A 25,659-nucleotide genomic window follows, 5' to 3' on the forward strand; every position below is an offset into this window, starting at 1 on the left:
ATGGTCAGTGACCACTGACCATTTTTATCTCCTTATAATTTTGCTTATTCCAAAATGAAAACATACAGTATTGTGCATTCCATTTTTTAACCCATGCAGAATATTCCCCAAAGAAATTTCAACTGCAGATAAAATGTTCACTTGAGCAAAATGCCTACAAAAAGCAGTGTCTCTTTCCACAGCTGCAGCAATAATGAGAGATGGCGCGTCCTGGGCCCCATGGTGTGCGTGGCCCTGTGCTGACTGAGCTCATAGCCACGAACTCAGTCCTTAAAGTTGTTCTCCATACATACAGGCCTGAGGGCGAGAAAACAAGAGCTATTGGGGGCCGGGGGGTCACACAATGAGGATTGGAGGATTGAATCTGTTAGAGCAGAAGGTCCCCGTTGAGCCAGGGGGTGGTCATTAGGGAGCTTCGTGTTGTTTGACCTCCTTCATCAGTGGTGGCAGTTTGGTGTTTGTCTTACTCGCTCTGAGCAGGAGCCTCTGGAAAGTCAGCCATATGACTCTTGGGCCCTGGACCTTTGAATGTGTCTCTTCACGCAGAAACATAAGCATGGTGGGCAGTTAGGTGTCCGTGTGGGTGTCACGTGTCCCTTTCTCTTCCCTTCCTCGTAGGTGTTCGTCTTTGGCACTGTCACAGAATGGCTGCATTTCTACAATAAGGGGCTGTACTGCTGTCTCTGGATTGGGAACGGCCTGCTGCAGTCCACCGGGTGGCCCTGCGTGGTTGCTGTCATGGGCAACTGGTTTGGCAGAGCGGGGTATGCCACTCCCTTCGTCTTTAATTTCTCTCCTTAAGTAGTTTTAATATCAGATTATGCAGACCTGTCATCAGTCAACTCGATCTTTTTGACCCTGCCCACACCTTCCCTCTATTTTAGAAAGGATAGTGGAGAGGGTTCATGTTAGAATGTGTTGGAAATGGTGTGGACTTGGGGGATGGCCTAGCCCAGTGAGGCATATTCCTTTTTTTTTTTTTAAATAAATAATGTTTATTTATTTAATTTTGAGAGAGTGGGGGTGGGGCGATTCTTAAGCAGGCTTCACGCTCAGCATGGAGCTCTACTTGGGGCTTGATCCCACCACCCTGGGGTCATGACCTGAGCTGAAATTGAGAGCCACCCAGGCTCTCTCCCTCGTCCCTGGCCCAGGCACATTCATAATACTCCTCTGGCCATGGTCAGAGTGTGGCTAAGGCAGTGCATCTCAACATTGTTTTTCATTTAGATAAACATTGTTTTTTTTAATGTAATCTATTGTCAAGTTAGCTAAAGTATGGTATATATAGTGTGCTCTTGGTTTTGGGGGTAGAGTCCAGTGATTCATCACTTACACACAACACCCAGTGCTCATCCCAACAAGTGCCCCCCTTAATGCCCATCACCCATTTTCCCCTACCTCCTGCCCCACCTCCGCCATCAACCCTCAGTTCTCTGTAAGAGTCTCTCATGGGTTTGCCTCCCTCTCTATTTGAAACTATTTTTTCCCCTTTCCCTTCCCCCATGGTCTTCTGTTAGGTTTCCCAGGTTCTACATATGAGTGAAAACATCTTTGTCTTTCTCTGACTGACTTACTTCACTTAGCATAATACCCTCCAATTCCATCCTCATTGTTGCAAATGGCAGGATTTCATTCTTTCTCATCGCCAAGTAGTGTTCCATTGTATGGATAAACCACATCTTCTTTATTCATTCATCAGTTGATGGATATTTGGGCTTTTTTCATAATTTGGTTATTGTTGATAGTGCTGCTATAAACACTGGGGTGCATGTGCTCCTTTGAATCATCACTCTGGTATCCTTTGGACATCTGTTTTTAACAGAGACCCCTTTACAGATCATGAGTAAGGTAGCGTGATAAATTAAGTCTCATGTGCCATCCCATCATGTATCTTCCTGTGGGTTTTGCCTTCCCTTCCCTTTTTTGAGACTCAGTGGTCTAGTTTAACCTTTTTATATTAAAGATGAAACTGAGGCCAAAAATTGTCTGTGAGACTTGCCTAAGATCACATAGTGAAGATTCTGATAAGATACAGATGAAGAATGCCAAACTTCGGGGCTTAAAAGTCATTAAATGGGACATTTTTTCCCTAAATCCTCAAGTCGTTATCAGATTGTATGTGAGTTTGTGTTGTGATGTGGGCCTTGAATGAGCGTGGGCACCTGCTGCAGTACCTTCTAGGCTGCCAGGAAGAGCCATGCTTCGTTTATAGAATGGAAAGTAAGCTGAGATGCCCACAGACCTGGCTTTGTTGTTTGGCAACATTCTGAGTTTAGGAATGTTTTTAATTTGGATTTCTTTTCCTTTCTCCTGGATAAATATTTTTATGTTGTGAGATATGCATTTTTTTCATTTATGGCTCCATCTTTTTTGTTTGTTTACTCTTTTCCCATGGACCGGTGTTTGCAACAGACATTAGCCGCCCACCAGGTGATGAGTTCATGCCCTGCCTGGCTCCCCTCGGGGTTCCGGCCTTCTCAGTTTCATTATGGGGGTTGTGCTGCCTGCTGGCTAATGATCTTTAAAGTCGTGAAAGTTCACCCATGACCTGTCTTGTGGGTAGAATCAGTACCACTTAATGAGGATGCTCTGACTTCAGTGCACTAGTGATTTCTCTTTCATTCTACCTCTAGTGTTACTGATTTAACAGATTTAATTTTAAGAGGTACTTGTTTCCAGGGGTGTCTGGGTGGCTTAGTCTGTTAAGCGTCCAACTCTTGATTTTGGCTCAGGTCATGATCTCATAATCCTGGGATCAAGCCCTGAGATGGGCTCCGTGCTGATGTGGGGAGCCTGCTTGGGATTCTCTCTGTCTCTCTCTCTGCCCCTCCCCTGTTTGTGTTCTCTCTCAAATAAATAAATACATACTAAAAACAAAAAAAAAGATAGTTGTTCCCATATGATACTTTAGTTTTCTTTTGGAGTAGGTGATGCTATCTGCTCATGTGCTGTTTATTTTTCTCAAGGTTTAAAAAAAATTTTTTTTTAATTTATTTTTTTAATTTTTTTTATTTTTGAGAGAGAGACAGATCGTGAGTGGGGAAGAGGCAGAGAGAGAGGGAGACACAGAATCTGAACCAGGCTCCAGGCTCTGAGCTGACAGCACAGAACCCTAAGTGGGGCTCAAACCCATGAACTGTGAGATTATGACCTGAGCTGAAGTTGGACACTTAACCTACTGAGCCACCCAGGTGACCCTTTCTCAAGATTTTTAAAGTAATTTTTTTCTATTTATGATTTTTGAAAATTATACAAAGTCTTCTTGTTTATTTTAGACAAGCTAGATAATATAAATGGAAAAATAGAAAATAAAGGTAAAACTACTTGAAATCCTATCACTCAAAGGTAATCATTATTTTTAGATTTATTATTTTTTTTTTTGAAAGAGAGGAGGGTAGAGGGGTTGATAGAATTCTAAGCAGGAATTCTNTTGTTCATTTTGAGAGAGACAGACAGCACAAATGGGGGAGGGGCAGAGACAGTGAGCGGAGGGAGAGAGAGCAAGCAGGCTCTGCATCGCCTGCACTGAACCTGATGTGGGGCTTGAACCCACAAAACCATGAGAACATGGCCTGAGCTGAAACCATGAGTCAGATGCTTAACTGACTGAGCCATCCCTTTGCCCTCCAAAATGTTTATTTATTTATTTATTAATTTTAAGGGCGTGCGCAGAGAGAGAATCCCAAGCAGGCTCTATGCTGTCAGTGCAGAGCCTGATGCGGACTTTATTTCATGAACCAGGAGATCATTACCTGAGCCAAAATCAAGAGTCTGAACGCTTAACTGACTTAAGCCACCTAGGTGCTCCTTACCTGAGCTTTTATAAGTTGGATGACACTGGGTGTTTGAGAACAGTGCCTGGACATGGTTGACCATTTCATTAATCCTATGGATCAATCAGAGAGAAAAAAACTTGAGCCATTACTGTTTACTTCTGAACCTAAGACAATTTTTTAAAAAAAACAGGTAATACTAGTAAGTGAAATTGATGATGTGCTATTTAAGGTCTAGTGAGGTTTCCTCTAAAACGTAGCCGTAAACCACAAAGTACCATTAAAACCATGACAATTTAAAACAAAGTTCTTTTTCAACTAATTTCTTCTAAAATCCTATCTTTAGTTAGCCAGTGTTGTTCAGAGGCTGACCTGAACTCTTCCAGGGCCCTCTTGCTAGGTTTTGTATATTTTTAAAAATTATTTTTTAAATGTTTGCTTATCTTTGAAAGAGAGAGAGACAGAGTGAGCGTATGTGCACACACACGCACTTGCACGCAGGAGCTGGAGGGGGGAAGAGGGAGGAGCAGAGAGGTGAATGGGGACGGACAGAGGATCTCAAGTGGGCTCTGGGCTCTGTGCTAAAGCAGAGACCCCAGTGTTGGTCTTGAACTCACAAACCCTGAGATCATGACCTGAGCTGATCAGCCACTTGACCAACTGAGGCACCCGGGTACCTCTTTCCTGGACTGTTGTAGTAGCTAGTTTCCCTTCCGCTAGATTCTTTGTTTAGCCATCTTTTTTTCTTTTAATGGCTTTAGTAAGGTATATAATCTGCACAGATTTAAGATGTACCATTTGGTGAGTTTTGGCATGCACACATCACCACCACCGCAGTTAAGAAAATGGACATATCCATCACCCCCAAGTTTCCTCGTGCCCTTTCGTAACTCCTCTCCTCCACCACCCCTGCTACCTTCCACCTTCCCTCCCATCGCCGTCTCCAGACAACTATTAATCTGCTTTCTGTCACTTGAGATTACTTTGCATTTTCTAAAATTTTATATAAATAGAATCATACAGTATATACTGTTTCTTATCTGCTTTCATTCAATATAATTATTCTGAGGTCCATTCATATCATGTGTATCAATAGTTCATTCCTTTTTATGGCTGAATAGTAATCTGTTGTATCCCAATTTGTTGATCTTTTCAGCTGTTGATGAACGTTTGGGTTGTTTTCAGTTTTTGGCTATTACAGATAAAGCTCCTGGGAACATTTGTCTATAAATCCTTATGTGAACATATGCTTTCATTTTCCTTGGATAAATACCTCAAAGTAGAATGTCTGGGTCATGTGGTAGGTGTATGTTTACGTTTTTAAGAAACTGGCAGTTGCTTCCAAAGTGGTTTCACCATTTTACATTCCCGCAGCAGAGTGCAAGCGTTCTAGTTGCTGTGTATTTTTGCCAGCACTTGATGTATATGGTCTTTTTTTGTTTTTAGCTGTTCTAGTATGTGTGCAGTGGTACATCACTGTGGTTTTCCTTTGCATTTCCTTAATGTCTGATGATGTTAAGTATCTTTTTACATGCTTACTTGTATCATATTTTTGTGTGCATGAAGCTTTTTTCCCAAAACTTTTTATTTGAGATGATTATAGATTCATACTCTTTTTTTAATTTTAATTTTAATTAAAAAAATTTTAGATAGTTTATTGTCAAGTTGGTTTCCAGTGCTCATCCTCAAAAGTGCCCTCCTCCATCCCCATCACCTCCCTTCCAGTCCCCCCCATACCCATGAGTCCTCAGTTTGTTCTCAACATTCAAGAGTCTCTCATGGTTTGCCTCCCTCCCTCTCCCCCCATTTCCCTGCTTCTTCTCCCCCACGGTCCTCCGTTAAGTTCCTCCTAATCCTCCTATACGTGCAAACATGGTGTTTGTCCTTCTCTGCCTGACTTAATTCGCTCAGCATAACGCCCTCAAGGTCCATCCATGTTGCTACACATNGTTTCCTGCTTTCTCCTCTACGGTTTTGATGTTTCCTGTCTCATGTTCAGGTCCTTTATCCATTTTGAGTTTATTNAGAAGAATGGGTATTAATTCTCTCTTAAATGTCTGGTAGAATTCCCCAGGGAAACCATCTGGCCCAAGGCTCTTATTTGTTGGGAGATTTTTGATAACTGATTCCATTTCCTCACTTGTTATGGGTCTGTTTAGGTTTTCTATCTCTTCCCATGTGAATTAGTGAGTGTGTGTTTAGGAATTTGTCCCTTTCTTCTAAGTTGTCCAGTTTGTTGGCATATAGTTTTTCATAGCATTCCTTGATAATTGCTTGTATTTCTGAGGGGTTGGCTGTAATCAGTCCATTTTCATTCATGATTTTGTCTATTTGAGTGCTCTCTCTTTTCTTTTTGAGAAGCCTGGCTAGGTTTGTCAATTTTGCTTATGTTTTCAAAAAACCAACTCTTGGTATCATTGACCTGTTCAACTGTTTCTTTGGTTTCTATATTGTTTATTTCTGCCCTGATTTTTATTATTTCTCTTCTCCTACTGGGCTTGGGTGCTCTGGTTGCTCTCCCTCTAGTTCCTTTAGGTGCGCTGTTAGATTTTGCATTTGTGCTTTTTCTAATTTCTTGAAATAGGTCTGGAGTGCAATGTACTTTCCTTCTGTCTTTTTTTTTTTTAATGTTTTATTTATTTCTGAGAGAGAGAGAGACAGCATGAGCAGGGGAGGGTTAGAGACACACGCACAGAATCCGAAGCAGGCTCCAGGCTCTGAGCTAGCTGCCAGCACAGAGCCCGACGCGGGGCTCGAACCCATGAACCGTGAGGTCATGCCCTGAGCCACCCAGGCGCCCCTGTAGATTCATACTCTTTAGCGTTTATTAGATTTTTTTTCTTTAGGATTAAAAAAATTTTTTTCTTTATGTTTTATTTATTTCTGAGAGAGAAAGAGAGAGAGAGAGAGAGAGCGCGAGCGAGCATGAGCAGGGGAGGGTCAGAGAGAGAGGGAGATACAGAATCTGAAACAAGCTCCAGGCTCTGACCTAGCTGTCAGCACAGAGCCGATGAGGGGCTCGAACCCATGTGAGATCATGACCTGAGTTGAAGTTGGATGCTTGACCGACTGAGCCACCCAGGCGCCCCTAAAAAATTTTTTTAAGTAATTTCTACACCCAACTCAAACTTACAATCTTGAGATCAAGAGTTACATGCTCCACTGACCCAGCCAGCCAGGGGCCTCTGGATTGTTTAGTATTATTAAGTTTTGAGAGGTCTTTGTATTTCAAATGCAAGTCTTTTATTAGATCAGTGTTTGGCAAATATTTCCTCCCAGTCTGTGGCTTACTTTCAAAATTCTCCTAACAGTATCTTGGGATGCACCCCGAATTGAGCTTTGGTTTAATAATATCTTTAAGTAATATGATGTGTTATCTTTTGGTGGCTATACTTTAAAAACATTTTAAGATAGAATGTTGATTCAGTGTAATGAGAATTTCCACTGTTTCGGCCTTTTCATATGTGAACTGCATCAGAATTCCTTCTGATTGTATTGTTTTCTGTTTTCTCCTGTTGTCTTAGACGAGGAGTTGTTTTCGGTCTCTGGAGTGCCTGTGCTTCCGTGGGCAATATTTTGGGAGCATGCCTGGCTTCTTCTGTTCTGCAATATGGTTATGAGGTAGGTATTTCTAGGTTTTTCTTGAGTATGTAAATATACATATAGTTACATAAATATAAATATTTTATTTTAGGAAATAGTATTGTGGCCATTTAAAACTCTGTAGAGCTATGTTTGGGTGGGGCAAGGCTTATCAAAAGTGGACAAACTTTGGATAAATCCAAACATGTAGATTATTCATGGGAAAAATGCCCAGGTCTAAAGACAATATAATCAATTGGGATAAAAGTATTTGAAACTCATGTTACAGTTAAAGAACTAATCTCACTCATATGTAAAGAGTACGTGCAGATTGATAAGAAAAAGACCAATAGCAAAACAGAAAGAAGGGGAAATGATTTGAATGTGTAGTTCATGAAAAAGAAATAGAAATGGTTTTGAAATATATGACAATATATTTTTCTTATTTTATTCCTTTAATAAATATGTATTACACTCCTCTAAGTGCTAGGCAGCAGAGAGTAGAGCTCTTGCCAGAAAAGAGAAAAATCTCTGCCTTTATGGAGGTGAGGTGTTAGTTGGTAGAGAAATGCAAATTAAAACTACCCTAAAAAAGAAAGAAACTATGCTATTTACTTATTACATTGGTAAAGAATCCCTAAGTTTGATAGCATTTTGTGTTGATGAGAATGTAAGGAAACAAGCATTGACCCCTCTTGCAGTCTAAGGAGACTTTCTATCAAAATTCCAGCTGCTCTGACCGAGCTGTTCCACCTCCAGGAAGTAATGCCACCCTTGCATATACTTGCACATGCATAAGGTGATTTTCTGCATAGTTATTTCAGCATTGTTTGTAGTAGCAAAAATGTGGTGAAAATAACTGAACCAGTAGGGAAAGAAACTGTGACATCCCCTCCGATAAGGCTGAAGGCCATAAAGTAGAATGTGGAAGCTGTCTCCACCATGATAGGGAAAGTACTCAATGGTATGTTAAGTGAAGAAAGTGAAGGTGCAGAACAGTGTGTATTGAATGAAGCCATTTTTGTAGAATGGAGGAAAAGTTAGAGTATATATTTGTATTGGCTTGTATGTTTCTAAAACAGTCTCTGGGAAGTAGAAATCAAATAACAACAATGCTCATTTGTTGGGAAAATGAGGATTAAGTGGAAGGGAGAAGAGGTGGGGAGGGAGAGTTTTTACTGTACATTTACTTTTTGTTGCTTGGATCATATGAAATTATGTATTAATTAATTAATTAATTTAAAAATAGTTTATTGTCAAGTTGGTTTCCATATAACACCCAGTGCTCATCCCCACAAGTGCCCTCCTCCATGCCCATCACCCCTCCTACCCTTCTCCCCCATACCCATCAGTCCTCAGTTTGTTCTCAAGAAACTATGTATTTAAAAACCTAAATAATTGAAAGTAAGTTGGTTTTTTAAAAAGTAGATAAATCTTTAATTTTTAAAAAATGTTTGTTTATATTTGAGAGACAGAGTGTGAGTGGGGGAGGGGCAGAGAGAGAGAGGGAGACACAAAATCTGAGTCAGGCTCCAGGCTCTGAGCTGTCAGCACAGAGCCTGATGTGGGGCTCAGACTCATGGACCAGGAGATCATGACCTGAGCTGAAGTTGGACATTCAACCGACTGAGCCACTAAAAAAATAGATAAATCTTTAAATAGTTCACCAAGTGTTTGGTCTCAGAAGAATTTTGGTCTAGTTAGGGTCAGTGGGAAGTCCTTCCTCCTGGTCACCTTTATTCTAGGCTTCTTAGATTTGCATCTGGATTATACTAATTGGTTCAGATGGGAATTTCGGTTCACCCCACGTGCTGCCCCCAGATTTGACTTCAGAAACACTCATGTGTCACCGTCTTTTCCAGAAATTTAGATCATCTATCCACTTCAGCTTCCATTCTCTATTAACTAAAATCCAGCTCTGCAGCCTGCCTTTTGAGGTTCTTTCATCTTGATCCCACCTTTTCCTGTCAGTTTTATTGCCTACTGTCTGTCCCTCAGCACAAGCCATCTGCTTTGACCGTGCAGGAGGCTTTCTGTCTCATTCTCAGCCCTCTTTGCCTTAGTTGTGCTGAGAAAGACGTTCAGCTGCCTTTTTTAGCTCTTCCTTAAGTCATTGTCTTGCTCGGTCAGCATCATTAGCTGTTTGCTTCTCTATATGTTTCTTATTAGGGCTGGGCCTTCTCATTTATTCAGCTGCTTGATACCTTGTATTATTGTTTGGCGTATTGTTTAATCCCCTCAACTGGACAGAATGTTTTTGGGGGCAGATACTGTCTCTTGTGGGAGGCTCTGTGGGGCAAAGAATGAGGATTCGGGAGCCAGTCCTCGTTTCGCAGTTGTACTACCACTCAGTGTCTCTGGGACTTTAATTGTGCTCGCGGAGCCTCGTGGGCAAGACACGTGGGAAAACACATGTGGAACGGCTCTGTGCCTGGGGTGGGCCAGCCACTCAGTGCTCATTTCCTTCCCAGCCTCACTGTTCCTCCCGCCCGATCCCCCAGCTTCCCCACGGGTGCTTCTAATGGATGTGCTTGAGCGAACCCCCCAGATGGGTGAGGAAGCACCTCCCTCTCTCCTCTCTTCCCCAGTATGCCTTTCTGGTGACAGCGGCGGTGCAGCTTGCTGGTGGGATCATCATCTTCTTTGGACTCCTCATGTCACCAGAAGAAATTGGTGAGGAGAAGCCGTCCTTTCTGTTCAGAGCATCTCACTGTTGGGGCAAAGAGAAACCTGAGGCCTGCACGGCCAGGCTCTTGTTCCCTAGAACTGTGAGCCCCTTTCAGTGAGTTAGAGGAGTGCTGTTGCTGTGTGGGTCCTGTAGACCCTGGGGCAGGCTCTCCGGCACAGCTGCAGGTGTTTGAGGGGAGCGAGGCTCCCATCCTGGATGCAGGGAAAACTCTTCATTTGCGAGTGAGCTTTGTCATCGAGAGTACTGACTGGAAAGTAGCATGGAATATTTCTCATTTCACCTCTCGTGTTTCTTTTCCTTCATAAAAGGGGTTTAGTGCAATACTCATCTGTGGTCACCGACAGAATCTGTGCAAGCAAAACCACAGAAGCAAATAGATGCCCAAGTCCGCCTTTTGAGTGTTATTGAAGAGACATGCCGGGTTTAATAGTGTGTAATTAACATTTTATTTTATTTTATTTTATTTTTAATGTAAGAGGGATAGTGTGAAGTGGTTGAAAAAAGCATTGCTCTGAAGCCAGGTAAAGTAGCATCAGAGTCCTGGCTTTGTGGCTTATTAGCTGTGGGACCTTAACCGACCTCAGTTGACCTTGGCCTCTGAACCTTAGTTGCTTTTTCTGTAAAGTGGAAATAAAAATATCATCACCCCCGTGAGTAATGATACACGCAAACCCGTCTGCCCAGAGCTAGGCATCTAGGCGGCATTCTGTAAATGGTGGCTCTTACTGCTGTTGTAGGTCTTCCAGGTATTGAGGCAGAAGAAAATTTTGAAGAAGATGCGCACAGGCCATTAATTAATGATGCTGAGAACGAAGATGAATACGAACCTAATTATTCCATTCAAGAAGGCAGTACTGTGACCCAAGTCAAGGCCATCAGCTTTTATCAGGCCTGTTGTCTTCCTGGAGTTATACCGGTAAGGGCTGCTCAGATCTCCTCACCTCTAGTGAGATGTTATTGCCTGAACATGAACTCTACCTAGGATAAAGCATCTTTAAGTGTTTAGCTTCTCTTTGATACTTTATTTTAGGAATACGTGTTCAGAGGAATATCGTATAGTGGCCCTCAGCTTGTTTCTAGACTTGAAGTTTTATCTGCAGTCTAATGCAGGGGTTGGTGTACCTTTTCTGAGAAGAGCCAGATAGTAAATGTTTTTAGCTTTGGAGTGGGGATTGTACAATCTCTACCACAGCTACCCACGTCCAGGAAACAAGAAACCCTGGATGGTATGGAAAAAAAAATCTGGTGTGGACAGGTTTGACCCTTGAGCCCTAGTTTGCTGACTGTGATCTAGCATTCAAGTAAGAAGACAGAATTGATGTTTTTTTGTTTTTTAATGTTTATTTATTTCAAATCAGAACAGGAGAGAGAGAGCGTGCGCTAGCACGCACGCATGCACAGGGGAGGGGGCAGAGAGAGAAACCCAAGAGAGAGGGGGATAGGGAGGAGAGAGAGGGAGAGAAACCCAAGCAGGCTCTGCACTGTCAGCGCAGAGCCTAACACGGGGCTTAATCTCACAAACTGAGATCATGACCTGAGCCAAAGTCTAGAGTCGGAAGCTTAACCGACTCAGCCACACAGGGACCTGAAATTGGTGTTTTAAATACAGTCTTTTTGATCTGTTGAAGTATTACAGAATTATATGTAGACCAAGAGGGGGTTTTGAATGGTCCACTTCAGTCTGCCTTATTTGCCAATATTCTTATCATTCCAGGAAAAAAATTGTTTGCCCTTTTAATATAAGGTGCAGAGCACAGTACTCCGCAGTATTTCTTGGTAATGCATTCCAGTGTTTCCAAAACCTTTACAGTCAGGAGAACTTTCTAACATCTAAACTAAATCCCTTCTACTGCAGTTTTTCTGTCTTGATGTTTCGGGCGCTCTAGCACTGGAGTGGAAGTTAAGAGGCCTAGGTTATGTTTCCAGTTTACCCACTAACTCTGTGTGAGACCTGGGGTAAGTCACTCAGCAAATCCTGCGTCTCAGCTCCCCTTCCCTGTGCAGTAGAAAGGACAGCAGCCTTCCCCGGGGCCCATACTATTGGGTTATTGTATTGTGAATAAGCACCCGGTTTTGTTTATTTTCTTGTCTAATGGTGCTTTACAAATGTGCCCCCTCAGCTCGATTTGGAGCCTGCAGGTTGTCCTGTGCACACTTGCTTTTTCCCTCCGACCTCTGCCTCCAAGCTGAGAGGAATGACATTAGCAAACACATAGTGAACTATGAGTTAAAAGAGAAGTGTCAGCTTCCACAATTCTGTCACCCGAAGATGATATATAACACAAGAGACATGCGAGTTCCTTTAGGCCTATTCTCATGCTAGTGATTAGTAATTTTTAACTAGTTATTAAAATACTCTGCTGGTAATAGTTTAATTTCTGGGACAGGACTTAAAAATCTGTTGTTGTAAGTGTTTTTTCCATTCCTTTGTATTTCACAAGCGATTGTTCCCCGGCACAGGCAGGGATGCAGAGGAAATCTAGTTAACTTAATTCCTTTGTCTCTGCAGCAGGCTGTCTGGACAAAACGCCCTCATGATTGGGATTTAACTCTCTAGGGGGCAGCTGTTGCCCGGCCAGGGAAGCTGTTTTAAAACAAGTGATACCTAGGGGATAAGTGGCAGCTCCAGGGAAAAGAATATACTAGCCAGACACCCTTTGAAGTCCAGTCTCGCTGTTCCTCCCCCTTTTTCCTTTGATGCTAATGTCAGGATTTCCTGGTAATAATGTGTTGAATATAGGAGCCTTAGCCGTGCTGCCATCTTAAGGCAGCTGCAACTTTTATTCCTCCAAGTAGAGCCGCGAGGCCCGTGGCCATCATGTGCTTTCATTGCTGACTCACCAAAGACACTTTGTCTTTTCCACTGGAATATAAAGCCTTTGGAAACCATAATATGAAAGTAGTTTTAACATTGATGCTTTTCTTAGACCTTGAAACTAGGGTTTAGTCCTTGTTACTCTCCCCTGTGCCTAACGTTAACTTTGCAGGAAGTAGAACGAAAAAGCGTTGGCTGCTTGGAATAAAAGCCGAGATGTTTACTTGATTTCTTTGCTTATGGCTAATGACAGTGGGATGAATGCCTTTTATTTTGTCTAAATAAAGAAACACGAGTATATGCTCTGCCTTTAGGTTCAAAACACTGGTTTGCTTCTACCAGAGAACTGGAAGGAGAAGAAATTGGGGACAGTGAAAAAACAGTCCTATCTGTTCCTATTCTAAAAGCCTGCTGTACATGCTTTTCTGGAAGCTAATGGGGATAAAGAGAAGAAGGAGACTAGGCAAAGTCAGGGAATTTATAGACATGTTTAATTCTAAAATCAGGCGCTGTTCATCCCAAACCCCTGTGTCTGGTTTTGCTTTTTAAATTATGTTAAAAATTGTGGGCCTGCTGTGCTGTTTGTTCTTACTGATAGTCGAATGTTTTTCTTGCAGTATTCGTTGGCCTATGCCTGCTTGAAGTTAGTAAATTACTCCTTCTTCTTCTGGTTGCCCTTTTATCTGAGTAACAACTTTCGATGGAAGGAGGCTGAAGCGGACAAGCTGTCCATTTGGTACGATGTTGGAGGAATTATAGGTAATGCCAGATGCATCCTTTTCTATAGTCACTAATAGTGTTTTACTGGGTTATGAAATCTGACATCATTTAAAGTTTTATTACTTAGTCCACAGCCGTTTTCCCTAAACTGTCCTATCAGTAAACAGCCAAACTCTTAAAAAAAAAAGAAAAAAAGAAATAGAATCCATAGGAAAGAACAGTCAGCCCACGGCAGCCCTGTGATTTATGGGGCTCTTGTTTCTCGATTCTTTGTTTATGGATCAGTTCTTTTGTGTTGGGAAGCACGGGGATGTTCCCCTCCGTGATCTCTTTAAATGTAACCCTTTTGTACACTTGTAAGTGATATCTTAGGTTTAAAGCTAATCATATGCCAGAGATCCGAGTTAGAATGTGAATGTGTTCATCTGATCTCTTTCCCACCACCTTTCCTACCACCCACACCGAAGAAGGGGAGATACTAGCTTAGTGTATCGATTTTGTCAGATCATAGAGGTAGGAATAATAGTGGGAATAATTCCTGTGTGCATTTTGCGGCTGCTTCATTGTACATAGCAGATTTTAGTAGTAACTTTTTGCTATGGCTGGAAGTATAAACAAGTACGGGGGAAACTTTAAAACAAGACAGTAGTACAGAATGCATTGTAGGGGGTGTTACTGCTGTCGCTGTGGCAGAACCTTAACATCCTTTCTGTACTGTTTGGATTTAGAATTGTGGTAAGGCTAAACTGTCCTGAGCATGTGAGAGCAGTGCATTCTCAGGTGATACCCTGTTATTGTACTTGAACTTGTCTGCCCTTAGCCTTAGATACAGAGGCAAGGGTGAGGCTGCCACCTTTAGACCTGATCATACCTCTGGATCCTCCTGCTGTCTGATGAGGATGTACCTGATGTCCCATAGTCCCTAGAGCTCAAAATGGGGCTGTATCTAAATGTGACCTTGTTGCTTGAAGGATTCACATCACCTCTTTTTAAAGATGTTGGCCTGTTCATTATCACCAGACCATAATCGCTGCATTTAATTTTAGCAAACCTTTATTCTCTGCTACTAATAGCGTGTGAGGCATGGTCTTCAATGAATCATCTTTTTTTTTAATGCTTATTTATTTTGAGAGAGAGAGCATGCACACGTGTGCAAATCAGAGGGAAGGGCAGAGGGCGGCCCTTTGTGCGTGAGAAAGAGAGAGACAGAAAGAATCCCAAGCAGGTTATATGCATGATGCAGGGCTCAGTCTCAGAAAGTGAGATCATGACCTGAGCCAAAATCAGGAGATGGACACTTAACTAACTGAGCCACCCAGGAGCCCCTAATGAATCATCTTTAAAAAATATTCTTAAAGTTTATTTATTCTTGAGAGAGAGAATGCAAGTGGGCAGAAAGAGAGGGAGGCACGGTATCCGAAGCAGGCTCTAGGCTCTGAGGTGTCAGCACAGAGCCCAACACAGGGCTCAAAGTCACTAATAAGAGATCATGACCCGAGCCAAAGTTGGACATTTAACCATCTGAACCACCCAGGCGCTCCTACATCTTTTAATATAAAAAGCAGAAAAATTAGGAAAAGCCTTCACAACTGGTTTGAAAAGGGAGACCAGCAAGGGACAGTGGGTGGTTTTGATGATTTTTCCTTTTTTCTTGTTTTGCTGATTCATGGTGTCCTGTCCCTGTCATCCATCATGGCAGTTAACAGGTATTCTTCCTAAAAGGAACTCTGGAGGAAGCTTTTTAGGAGAGTCAGCCATCTTTTGGGGTGGACCAGTGTCAGGATCCTGTAGCAGGTAGAGGGTACGTGGTGAATGTGCTTCAGGTAGCTGAGCTAAATGATGAATGACTTGCGATGGGCTCTTTGTGCCCACAGGTGGAACTTTGCAAGGTTTCATCTCTGACATGTTACAGAAGAGAGCACCGGTTTTAGCTCTGAGTCTGCTTCTGGCAGTTGGGTCCCTCATTGGATATAGCCGTGAGTATTCCCTTGCAATTCACTTATTTTTCTGATCTTTTAGGACTAAGGCCTTTGCCGTGAGTCAGCGATCAACTGCAGGCAGATCCTGGAGACCGGCTACAAAGCCTGGTCTGAGACCTTTGTACGGTCCTGTAAATGCCTGGTGAAAGTATCATCACGCAGTTTTATGTGTGTTGGGGAGGAAACTGGCATCTCTTCTGCTTTGTTGGTTTGTTTAAAAGCTTGCCTGGGAGTGTATATGCTTTGTTTGAGGGTAGGCTCCAGAGGGCCAGCATTGGAGGCAATAAAACAATAAAAGGGAAAGAGTTTCAAAAGAGGAAAGATGGTAATTAGTAGGTTTGGTATATGTCCCTTAAGGTGCTGCTGAGAAGGGAGTGGAGTTTTTCTTTAGCTTTTAGAAGTCTCATTAGCTCGAGCACCAGCAAGCAGCAGACATTACAGATAAAAGTTGGGGTAGGCGGTGGAAGACTTGTAGCCCTTTGTTGCCTCTGGGAGTGATCTGTGAGGTCATCGAGATCCAGATCTTTGTGTGCTGTTTGTTGGGTGGGGGCCCGTGTAATCCGCTTTCAAAGTCAGCACGCTGTTTCTGTGTCTTTCCTCGTAGGTTCTCCAAACGATAAGTCCATTAACGCACTCCTGATGGCCGTCACAGGTATGTCGTGTGGCTCCATTTCGTTACACTATTACCCCTCCTCTGTAAATAGGAAGGAAGAAAGGGAAACCGCGTGCTCCCTCGGTTTGAGTCATACTAACTCTTCATTATGGAGAACTCATATGGTAAAAGGAAAGCTGCCTACTTCAGACTGTTTCTCTGCTGCTATGTGACCTCTTCAGTCCTGTTGTTAGAGAAGCAGTCCCTTCTGACAGGTTTTCTAGTATTTCTGATTGGCCCCAGTGTCCCCTGTTACTTCTGGAAGCGACCTAGGAAGATGCCGCGTTGGAAACCACTTCACCAATGCTCAGTAGTTCTCCACTTGAGCAGCACATGAAACAGTTGAGTGTCATCATGACCGTGGCATAGAAAAATTTGTTTTTAAACTTTAGATCATACTCAGGAGAGAGAGCTGCTCATGTGAGGCACATGGAACTCATCCCAGCCACGTGAACAGAGCCCTGCGGGCCAGCCCCTGCTTGGCCCCGGGACAGCCTCGCGGAGCATGGTGGCTGAGAACAGCCGTCTACGCTGCTTACAGAGCTGCTTCTCTTCGCTCCTGTTTGTCAGTATGTGTGCATGTGGTTGAATTTGGATAGTCAGATGCCCGGTTGATAGAACTCTACCATAGTAGAAGTTGACAAGCGAGTGTAATTAGTTATCGGTGGATGCAGCCTTTGCTGCATTAGAAAGGCTGTATGTTCGCTGTATTTCCTATATCTTTGGTTTTTATAAAAACGTACTAGGATATCACACAATTCAAGTAGGACTTTCAGAAAAGTGGATGCTAACTAGTTTGAAGATGTCACTATCTGGAAGAGTGTTCGTTTTAACTGGTTTCTTTTCCCTGCCCCCTTCACTGTTTCTCTCCAACATATTGGTTAAAATGTTGAGGGGTGCCTGGGTGGCTCAGTTGGTTAAGCGTCCGACTTCGGTTCAGGTCATGATCTTGCGGCTCGTGAGTTCGAGCCCCACGTTGGGCTCTGTGCTGACAGCTTGGAGCCTGGAGCCTGCTTCAGATTCTGCATCTCTCTCTCTGCCCCTTCCCCGCTCGCCCTCTGTCTCTCTGTCTCTCTCTCTCTCAAAAATAAACAAACATTAAAAAAAAAATGTTGGGATAAGAGCTTGTCTTGTCCAGTAGATTTCTAGTGGTGTTCTGAATAGTGTTTTAATGAGAACCTGTTTTTGTTTACAACTTCAGGATTTTTTATTGGCGGACCTTCTAATATGATTAGCTCTGCTATTTCTGCGGACCTGGGTCGCCAAGAGCTGATCCAAGGGAGCAGTGAGGCTTTGGCGACTGTCACAGGAATTGTTGATGGAACCGGAAGCATTGGCGCAGCGGTAGGCCAGGTGAGAGAACGGGAGAGGGGTTGAAACTGAGTGGCGAGTAGTCTCTCACTGGTGGAAGAATTTACACCCGCCCGCCGGGCCACAGTAGGTGGCACTCTCGTGCTGTACAGTCCACTTCCCCGTAAGCCTTAGGTTGCTAATCTTCTCTGAGGTCAGCTGATGTGACCTGATATGGAAGGTCTTTCTACATTTTTTAGTTTCTTCTTTCCCACTTTAAAGTATCCAGATTCTTCCTGTCTGGAAATAAGCTGATACCTCGTAAGACAGCTCCTCAGCCCGCGTTTGCTACTCCCTTTTTCCCAGCCTGAACTTGGCAGTCCGAGGGGCCCTGGGACACGTGTTTCTCATTATCCCCCCACCTGGCATGCACACCCTGCCTCCTCTCTCCTACCAGACACACACGTTCTTCACGTGGATCCCCACGGACTCCGGCAGCTGCTCTGAGTCATTTTGCTCTTTCCAATAGCTGCATCTCAAAGGGCAGTTCATTAAAGTCTGGGTTCAGAATCATCTAGGTTACTTATTAAAGTACAAAATGCTAAGCTTATCATAGGCTTGCTGATTTAGAACAATGAGATCTGCATTTCAGAAAGCCTTCCTGGTGATTCTGATGCACTTTAAACTTGAGATCGTCTAGGCTAAGATTGGTCTACCATAAGTATTCAGTACAACTCAAATTGATTTGTTTTGCTTTAATTCAGCCTTTTCTTTGGGACAGTTGTGAGTCATGCCTCTCTTAGGTTATACCTTTGCAGGTCATTAAGTGCTGATTTTGCAAAAAGTAAGGATCAGAGAATCATCTGCATAGATAAAATAGTTGTAACTTAAAAAAAATTTTTTTAATGTTTTATTTATTTTTGAGAGAGAGATAGAGACAGCATGAGCAGGGGAGGGCCAGAGAGACAGGCAGACACAGAATCTAAAGACAGGCTCCAGGCTCTGAGCCAGCTGTCAGCACAAAGCCTGACGTGGGGCTCGAACCCACGAACCGTGAGATCATGACCTGAGCTGAAGTCGGACGCTTAACCGACTGAGCCACTCAGGTGCCCCAAAATAGTTGTAACTTTGGAAGTGAATGAGATGTTTAATGGAGAAGGAAAATATAGGTAAAACCTCAGGAGATGCCCAGTAGTCAGAGAAACAGGAAGTCAGCAGGGTGATGTATAGGAAAGGGGAGGAGTTAGTCAGTAAGATCATAGGCATAGAGAAGCCAGAGAAGGAGAATGGAAGAGAAAATGCTTAGATCTGACACGTAGGTCATTATCAGACTTGAATATTGCTGGTTTGCTTGCTCAGTGGGGCTAGATCACCGATGCCTGATTGCTGGTGGTTAGTGACAGAGCAAGTGTTGAGGAAAATAAGCTGCCTTAATGCTTGTCACTCAGCAGCCGTATGTTGTATATTCATTTGTGTGCGACTCCCCCACCATGTTGTAAGCGTCATGGGGCAGCATTTTGTTTTGTGTTCCGCCGTAGCCCCAGCACGTAGAACGGTGCCTGGTACACAGTAGACCTCCTGACATCTGTAGAGTTGTTGTAGAATGACTGATTGATAGGACTGATGTGTTCATTAGCATATTTGATGATGAGACCGTAGAGGGAAAAAAAGCGAGCAGAAAGCAGGAGAAATTTGCTTACTTGATTGTGCTCTGGAACAGAAACCAAAAAATGGTCTTGGCTGCCAGTTCAGAGGCCTTCCAGTTCGTGGAAGGGGCCAGAGGTGATTGGGCGGCCTTTTCTGACATTGCGGTATTTTAGGTTCTCTTTTCTCGCTGATGTTTTCTGCATTAATCAAGTGCGTGTGTTATAATGAGCATTTCAAGGAGTTTATTTTTACGTAGAATGCCTCACCTGCCAGCATTTGGATCCCTCACTCTGTACGTGGGTCAGAGTTGGGTTCACTTTGGTGGTCAGTGGGATCAGGAGTCAATCATTGTTAGCTTTATTCATTCCTCTTCCATGTTGATTTTTGAGTAATTTCTCATTGCTTGGGGCATGAAATTGCAAACTCTGTGACTTAATGTCAGGAACTTGAGGAGTCTTGTCCCAGCTCTCCTAACTTACCCTGATCAGCCTTGTTTCCCCACCTTTCCTTGACTTCACAAGAAAAAAAATGTGTTGCCCTCTGGGTGTCCATAGCAGTTGGTGCTCACCTCCCAGAGTGCTTGTCTTGGGGCATCGTGTTTCCTGGTTTATCTGTCTGTGCCCGACTCTGCGTTCCTTGCAAACAGGAATTGTTTCTTTTCTCCAGTGCTTAGTGTGTTTATGACACAGTAGGGGATTAGTGAAATTAAATTTATCTACAGGAAAATGAGCACGAATGTCCACTTAAACACTTGTACACATAGGTTCATAGTTGCATTATTCATAACAGTTAAAAAGTAGAAAAAACCCGAAAGTCCTTCGACTGAAGAATGGATGAACAAAATGTGGTGTATTCATTATGATGGAGAAGTATTTTTACAAGGGTATCTGGCACTTAAAAGAGGATATATGTCACATAGATGCATCTAAAAAATATTATGCTAAGTGAAAGAAGCCAGTTACAAAAGACCACATACTGTAAATGATTTCACTCATGTGAGGTATCTGTAGGGAAAGAGAGTAGTGGTTCCCTGGGGGCAGGCGGGCCTGAGGAGTGACTCCCGATAGGTACCAGGTCTCTGTGCCGGGTGGGTGATGGAAATGGCTTAAAATAAGATTATGGCAGTGGTTGCACAATTCTGTAACTATACTCAGAACCATTGAGCTATATGGGTGAACTTTATATTCTGTAAATTATATGTCAATAAAACGTTTAAAAGAAAGATAAAGTAGCAGAAAGACATGGGAGCACCACTTTGAGCTCTTTAATGGGCGACCAGATCTCTCTGTTTTGTGTTTCATGATGTAACCTAGGGTAAATCACTCACTTGTTTTGCTTTTTAGTGTTTGTTTATTTTTGAGAGTGAGAGAGAGAGACAGAGAGAGAGACAGGGTGCGAGTTGGGGAGGGGCAGGGAGAGAGGCAGACACAGAATCTGAACAGGCTTCAGGCTCTGAGCTGACAGCACAGAGCCCAACGCGGGGATCCAACTCACGGGCAGTGAGATCATGGCCTGAGCTGGAGTTGGACGCTTAACTGACTGAGCCACCCAGGTGTCCCTCACTTGTTTTGCTTTTATATTTGTTTGCTTGTAAATTTCACTGGTCGTGTGTGATGAAAGAACATGGGTGTAACTCACATCTTTGGTCAGTTGATTTTTGACAAGGGTGCCAGGGCCATTCAGTGGGAAAAGAATGATGTCTTCACCAAATGCTGCTGGGAAAACCGGATATTCACACATGTAGAAGGCTGAAGTTGGACCCTTGCCTTAGAGCATAGACAAAAAATTAATGCAAAATGGATCAAATACCTGACTTTAAGAGCTAAAACCATAAAAACTCTTAGAAGAGGGGCGCCTGGGTGGCTCAGTTGGTTGAGCATCCGACTCTTGGTTTCAGCTCAGGTTATGATCTCATGGCTCGTGAGATCAGGCCTCACTGTGGGTTCTCTCTCTCTTCCCCCGTCTGCCCCTCCCTCGCTCACGTACACACGCGCGTGCACGAGTTCTCTCTCAAAATAAACATTAAATTAAAAACTCTTAAGAAGAAATCATAGGGACAAATCTTTATTACACATATGTACAAATGGCCAGTAAACACACGGAAAGATTCTCAACATCCTTCGCTATTAAGGAAATGCAAATAAAAAACACAGTGAGATACCACTTCACAGATTTTAGGATGGCTGTAATTTAAAACAAGGACGACAGAAAATAACAAGCACTTAGGAGGACGTGGAGAAGCTGGAACTCTTTGACGTCGCGGGTGGGAATGTAGAACGGCGCAGCTGCTGTGGAAATGCTTCGACGGCTCCTCAGACAGTAAACATGGGATCACCATGTCCCTAGCAGTTCCGCTCTTAGGAATATACCTGAAAGAATTGAAAACAGGACTCACATATTTGTCTACCAGTGTTCATTGCAGCATTATTCATCATAGCCAGAAGGTGGAAACAATCCAGATGTTCATCAGCTGATGACTGGATGAACCAAATGTGGTTTGTCCACACCAGGAAATATCTATCACTCAGCCATAAAAAGGGATGGTGTTCTGACACGTGCTGCAGCCTCGAAGACGGTATGCTCAGGGAGATAAGCCAGCCACAGAAGGACAAATGTTGTGTGATTCCACTTAACCTGGAGTATCTAGAACAGGCAAATTCTTAGAGACAGTAGATTAGAGGTTTCCAGGGGCTGGGGTGAGGGGGTGGTAGGGAGTTATTGCTTCATGGGTTCAGACTTTATGTTTTGGGTGATGAATATTTTAGGGACTAGATAGCGGTGATGGTTGTTGAACATGGTGAATGCACTCATTGCCTCTGAACTATACACTTAACGATGGTTAAAATGGCCAATTTTATGTTACATATATTTTATCAGAATAGAAAAAGAAAGTGGGTGAAACGCTATTTGATCCTTTTCAGCAGTTGAAACAAAGGCAAAGAACATGCTGTAGAATGTTAAAGCCACACTGAAATCCTATGCGTCAGTAACAATCGAAAATGAACGGTAAAGACAAACTGTTTTTGAAAGCTTCAATTACCGTACCTTTCGTTGGAAGAAAGAACGTTTAAACGGGAAGTGGCTTGAGGATGTTAATTTTCCTCTCTTAACAGCAAAGGGAATAAAAATTAACCTCCTGAAGTCATGTCGTGTGTTCTGCAGTTTTGTGCTTGGACTCTGCCAGCTTACGAGATGAAGGCCAGGTAGCTTTAAGTAAGAACACACACGTGAAGGCTTTGTAAACTGAAAACCATTCTACAAATCCTACCTCATTTTCTGGAAGAGCTGTGTTTAATCCACCTTTCAGCTACTTCATGTGATTAATTTATAAAGGATTATGTCGTAATTTCTCTTTCTCCCTTGTAGTACTTAGTGTCTTTGATCCAGGATAACCTGGGATGGATGTGGGTGTTCTACTTTTTCATTCTCATGGTAAGTGAGCATGTGCCTTTTTTTTGTTGTTGTTAACTTGTAGTTTTTCTTACTAATTTAGGTCAAAGCATTTACGTGAATCTCTTCTTAAACCAGCAAAATTGCTGATTGGTTTTAATGACCCTGTGGTGAAAAGTAACATTTTATGAGCCTAAAAGATACATTCTTCTTTCAAGGTGGGAATGGATCTTTAGTTTGCCTTTGATCTAAGCCTAATGAGTGTTGTCATGTTTAATTCCAGAGAAAAATGGTGAGAGATTTATTGAAAGTATCACCAACTGGTAATCGGTGTATTCTTCTGGGGTACTCTCTATCTGCTAAATACAATTTGGAATTCTGAAGGAAATTACAGGGTACACCAAGCAGCATCAGGCTCAAAAAGAAGCATTGCTATAATTAACACTGTGGCGTGTCGGTTCTAAAACGATGAGAATCTTGAGAAATAAACATTAAATTAAAAACTCTTGAGAAAATATTTGTCGTGCCGTAAACATTCTTGGGTGGAATTGTGTACTTTCTGGGAAATAGCCAATCCAGAATAAGGCCTTATACTTTTAAAATGTTATCCTCTCTTGAGTAAGCATGTGACCTGCCCTCTTACATTATTGGTGAGGTGGTGCTCAAGACAGGACCCCCTGAGAGAGGCTGCTGACAGCTTCTTCCATGGGGGGATGCATCTAGTATCCCACTCCTAAGTCTGGTGCATCTGAATTGGAGATGGCCTCAATCACCCCAAGTCCAGACACGGCCCTCCAGCCTCGTCCAAGGAGCCTGGAGTTCTCTGGAGCGGCCTCAAGGCTGCATACTCTGCTGTCACAAAGGACGCTTCTCCCGCCTAACTGCGTCTAGCTTCTGAAGACGGGGCCGCGTGTCCCTGTGTTCCACCTCTGACATCTGTGCTAAATAGAGGGAAATATCTCCTGATGAACCTGCCGTGTGATCGATCACAAAAGAAATTGTACTAGAAAGAAAACTGGATCTGTTCTAAGGAACACGTTTTAAAGTGAGCTCCAGGGGCGCCTGGCTGGCCTCTCAGTAGAGCATGCGGCTCTCGATCTTGGGGCCATGAGTTCAAGTCCCACATGGGGTGCAGAGATTATGTACTTACTTAATTTTAAAAAATTAAATAAGTAAGAAAAAGGAACTGAGCTCCAGTATCAATTTTCCACTCTGCCTATGGCAAATCATTTAATTTGTGTACATTAGTTCTTTTTCTGGAGCCTGTGTAATGTGACGTTTAAAAAAAATCTATTAACCACGATTTTCAGAATCATTTTTCTAATTCATTAAAGATCGAGTATCTTTGCATGAAGTCAAAATGAATGTAATCATCCAAATTCATTATGATGTTCAAAACATGATGCTCTTAACAGGATTAATTAAATTGTCACTGCATATTTAATGCTTTTTTCTCTTCACAGACAAGTTGTACGATTCTGTTTATCTCCCCATTAATAGTGAGGGAAACATGCTACCTTATGCAAAGACGACAGACTCACGTACTGAGTGAGTGAGCGGCGTCCGCAGGAGGAAAGGACCCTGGGAGACGCCTCAGGACTCTTACCTCTTTTAATTCATCCTTTTTGGGCGCTGTCTTCAGAGCTCCTAAGGAAACCTCAGATTGTCAGGCCTCTTTGAACAGCATCAGATCGTCAAGCCCTTTTCACCTTGTGACGCTGGCCAGTAGTGAAACCCGGGCTGTTTTTCTGCACTACACGAGTTATTGTGGATGATTTGTATTGTTGTGGCTCCATACACGTGCTGACTGGCCCATGCCTCTGCCAGCATCTTTATTTGGCCTTTTGAGGTTTATTCTTTTCACCTTAAATACTGTCTTGGACTTGGACCCGATTCTCCGACCTGGCCCGTTGGGTGACCGTGAGACATTTGCTCATGGTTTGTATCGATGACGGACTCCATGAATAGGAACGGATCATTGGATTTTGCTTTGATAATGAGTTTGCAGACAGCGGCTCATCTTTGAAGCGTCAGATGCTGGTCGGGTGCTCATGCTGGTCAAGCAGAAACCTGCCCTGGACAAAGAATCCCTTTGTTAAACTGGTGGGAAAATCACACTACACAGTGACTGTTTCCGTTACTCTGTATCCGATGTGAAGTCAGCCAGCTCCGGACGCAGAAATACCTGCAAATTGTCACCTCGTTCTCTTCGGTCTTCATTCAAAATTAACTTCGACTCCTGGAAGTACTCAGTCTTCCTTCCAAGGACCATAAGGTACATCATCAGCTGTCATGAACATTCCAAGGTGTAGCTCACACCTGAAGTACTCAACCCCAGATCTGCTGTCTGGGAATGTTAGGATCCACTAGGAAGCTAATCTCCTTAGCCCTGTTTTCCGAGAATTGATCTCTCTCACGACCAGGTTCCTTGAGTTACCTCAGCAGAAGACTAGAATTAGAAACAGGAAAAACCTTTTGTCCTAGTAAGTGTTAGGTATGTGACCTTGAATCACATTAATGAATTAGTGGGGCCTGAGGACTAGGCATCTATTCTTTAGAAGTTTGTAGCGTGTATGTCTTCAAGGCTGTGAATTCTGTACTAATTACCAATATGTTAAGGTCATTCTGTATATATATTTTAAATTATGGACATGAACTGGGGGGAAAATGTGCAATTTTGAGAGCTGCCTAATTTTCATTGGGATAGGGAATATTTTTCAACTTCTTGCTTTATACTGTAAAGTGTGATGTGTTCATGAACTTGTTAATGGTATTTAATCAAGCAGATTTCCAATCAGTTAATCACTCATCACTGACAAGGAAAAATATGAAACCTAGAAAGGGAAAATAAACTGACTTTTATAGTAAATAGCTGTCCATCTGGTTATTTAAATCTATACTCTGAGTTCCTCATTCTAGAATGTGATTCATACCTTATAATTTCCTGCTGTTGACCATGACCCTACGGTGTTGCCAGCGTGTACAGCTAGCTCCTCCCTGATTGCCCCATTTCTATTATGTTCTGTGAACACCTTCCCTTCCCTTTTGTGTAAGATTATACTAAGTTTGGATGAGTTGCCTGGTTGTAATTTAAGAATTGTCTATAGATGAATGCCATT

The 25,659-nt window shown here is 42.8% G+C and overlaps 1 protein-coding gene across 1 annotated transcript in view; it reads left to right on the plus strand.

The window, feature by feature from the left end:
- Window positions 1-25,409, plus strand: part of SLC37A3 (solute carrier family 37 member 3) — a 47,403-nt gene extending 21,994 nt beyond the window's left edge. Inside the window, exons 6-15 of the mRNA XM_077781074.1 lie at window positions 619-764; window positions 7,301-7,397; window positions 9,947-10,031; window positions 10,785-10,963; window positions 13,480-13,621; window positions 15,457-15,558; window positions 16,166-16,213; window positions 17,415-17,566; window positions 22,517-22,582; window positions 24,004-25,409. Of these exons, the coding sequence (XP_077637200.1) occupies window positions 619-764; window positions 7,301-7,397; window positions 9,947-10,031; window positions 10,785-10,963; window positions 13,480-13,621; window positions 15,457-15,558; window positions 16,166-16,213; window positions 17,415-17,566; window positions 22,517-22,582; window positions 24,004-24,096 (1,110 nt within the window). The 3' untranslated portion in view covers window positions 24,097-25,409. The remainder of the gene's footprint in view (window positions 1-618; window positions 765-7,300; window positions 7,398-9,946; window positions 10,032-10,784; window positions 10,964-13,479; window positions 13,622-15,456; window positions 15,559-16,165; window positions 16,214-17,414; window positions 17,567-22,516; window positions 22,583-24,003) is intronic.
- The last annotated feature ends 250 nt before the right edge of the window (window positions 25,410-25,659 follow it).

Source organism: Crocuta crocuta, unplaced genomic scaffold, assembly GCF_008692635.1.
Source record: "Crocuta crocuta isolate KB4526 unplaced genomic scaffold, BGI_CrCroc_1.0 scaffold228, whole genome shotgun sequence".
NCBI classification, from domain to species: domain Eukaryota; kingdom Metazoa; phylum Chordata; class Mammalia; order Carnivora; family Hyaenidae; genus Crocuta; species Crocuta crocuta.